This window comes from Trichinella spiralis, assembly GCF_000181795.1.
Source record: "Trichinella spiralis strain ISS 195 chromosome Unknown Scfld170, whole genome shotgun sequence".
Lineage (NCBI taxonomy): Eukaryota > Metazoa > Nematoda > Enoplea > Trichinellida > Trichinellidae > Trichinella > Trichinella spiralis.
The window spans coordinates 1-1,395 of NW_003527109.1; the positions used below are offsets into that span (position 1 = coordinate 1).

A 1,395-nucleotide genomic window follows, 5' to 3' on the forward strand; every position below is an offset into this window, starting at 1 on the left:
CCGGTCTGAGATTAAAATAATGATCGGCACTTGCGTGGCTGTAAAAGAAGGACAGGCATTCGGACGCCGGAGGATTGCATTCACAGTACGAGCCGGTGCCGAATTGAACGCCTTTTGAACCGCTGACGCAGATTTCAACCATGCCGGGTCACGCGTTACCGCACTGCGTCGGCGAACCTGTCCTTTACCTCCATTACCCGGACTTTTCTTTTGCAAACGGCTGGCGTTACGAGAGCTCGGTTCATTGTGTCCGGACACAATACTCTCCACCACTTCGTCATACACCGCTTGCAAGTCGACATCAGGAGATTGCCAGTTGTCAGAAGCGCTCAGGAACTTCTGCTGGAACTGGGTCAACTGAGTCGCTGAGCCGTCAGGAATATTCTTTCGTTTATCCGTCGCCGGAACGACGGGAGTAGATACCGCATCGATCATAAACTTCAGGTCGGTGCGCAAAGCCGCCGACTCCCGATCACCGAAATTCATGTCGATGCCGTGCAGCAGGTGCTTCAAAAACAGACACGAAAACGGACCACAGTCGAACGCATTCGTTTGCACCGGCGCGCCATCGTGAGTCTCGATCTTCCACGAGGTGCAGCCAGTGTGCTTACCACTCAGCTCCACTAGCGATAACAGAGACGATAAAACAACAGTGTTATGCTCGCGGAGAGAACAGTAGTAGTGAACTACTCGTTCAGCCACATCCAGCACAATCATCTGCCAATGGTTGCATACATTCACAGGGATGACACAATACAAACTGGCATCATGTGAAGACATGACCTGAGCGGCAAACTCTGCAGATATCTCGTGGTGTAGGGCTGCGCTTACTGCTGAGCAGCTCATCACGCTCACACCCGCACCATCGGGATAGCGCTGCAGAACGATTTGTTCAATCATGAGATCCATCAACGTGTCCGTCCAGCACTGAGGTGCCGGGATCGAATGGTAGTCCTGCGGCCAGACACACCATTGCCCGATCCGGCAGATCATCTGCTGAGCAGCTGTGTCTGCTCGAACTGGACCCGTTGCAGAGATCTCCTCAGCTCCTATAGCAGTTGCGGTGCTGGGTTCACCTAGGATGGTACGTGGTTCGGCTGGCACCTCCTCTTCTTCGCTTCACATCTTCGCTGTCCAACCCGTCTCGCCTCTGCGTTGGTGCCACGTATTGCCGAACCCGTTTACCAAACTTAAACTGACTATAGTCGCCTGCTACACGTATTTCGCCGACTTGTTTGCTCAAGGCCTCGAATTCGATGCGGCCGTACCCGTATTTTGCTGAACGATCCAGTTGGCGGACAGGCGGCCATTTGGTCAGCGCCCGGCTCTTTTCCGAAACAGCCTATACGTAATCGCCAAAGAATCCGCCAACGGAACCTCCAATGCAAATTCTTC

At 53.4% G+C, this 1,395-nt stretch overlaps 1 protein-coding gene across 1 annotated transcript; it reads right to left on the bottom strand.

Annotated features, from left to right (window-relative positions):
• Nucleotides 1-30: 30 nt before the first annotated feature.
• Tsp_14338 (putative Ulp1 protease family, C- catalytic domain protein) lies at nt 31-1,342 on the bottom strand (the record flags this gene model as incomplete). Its single annotated transcript, XM_003371003.1, has 2 exons — nt 31-1,076; nt 1,105-1,342. Coding segments are annotated over 2 exons (1,284 nt in total), but the record flags the coding sequence as incomplete, so codon positions are not given.
• Nucleotides 1,343-1,395: the final 53 nt, after the last annotated feature.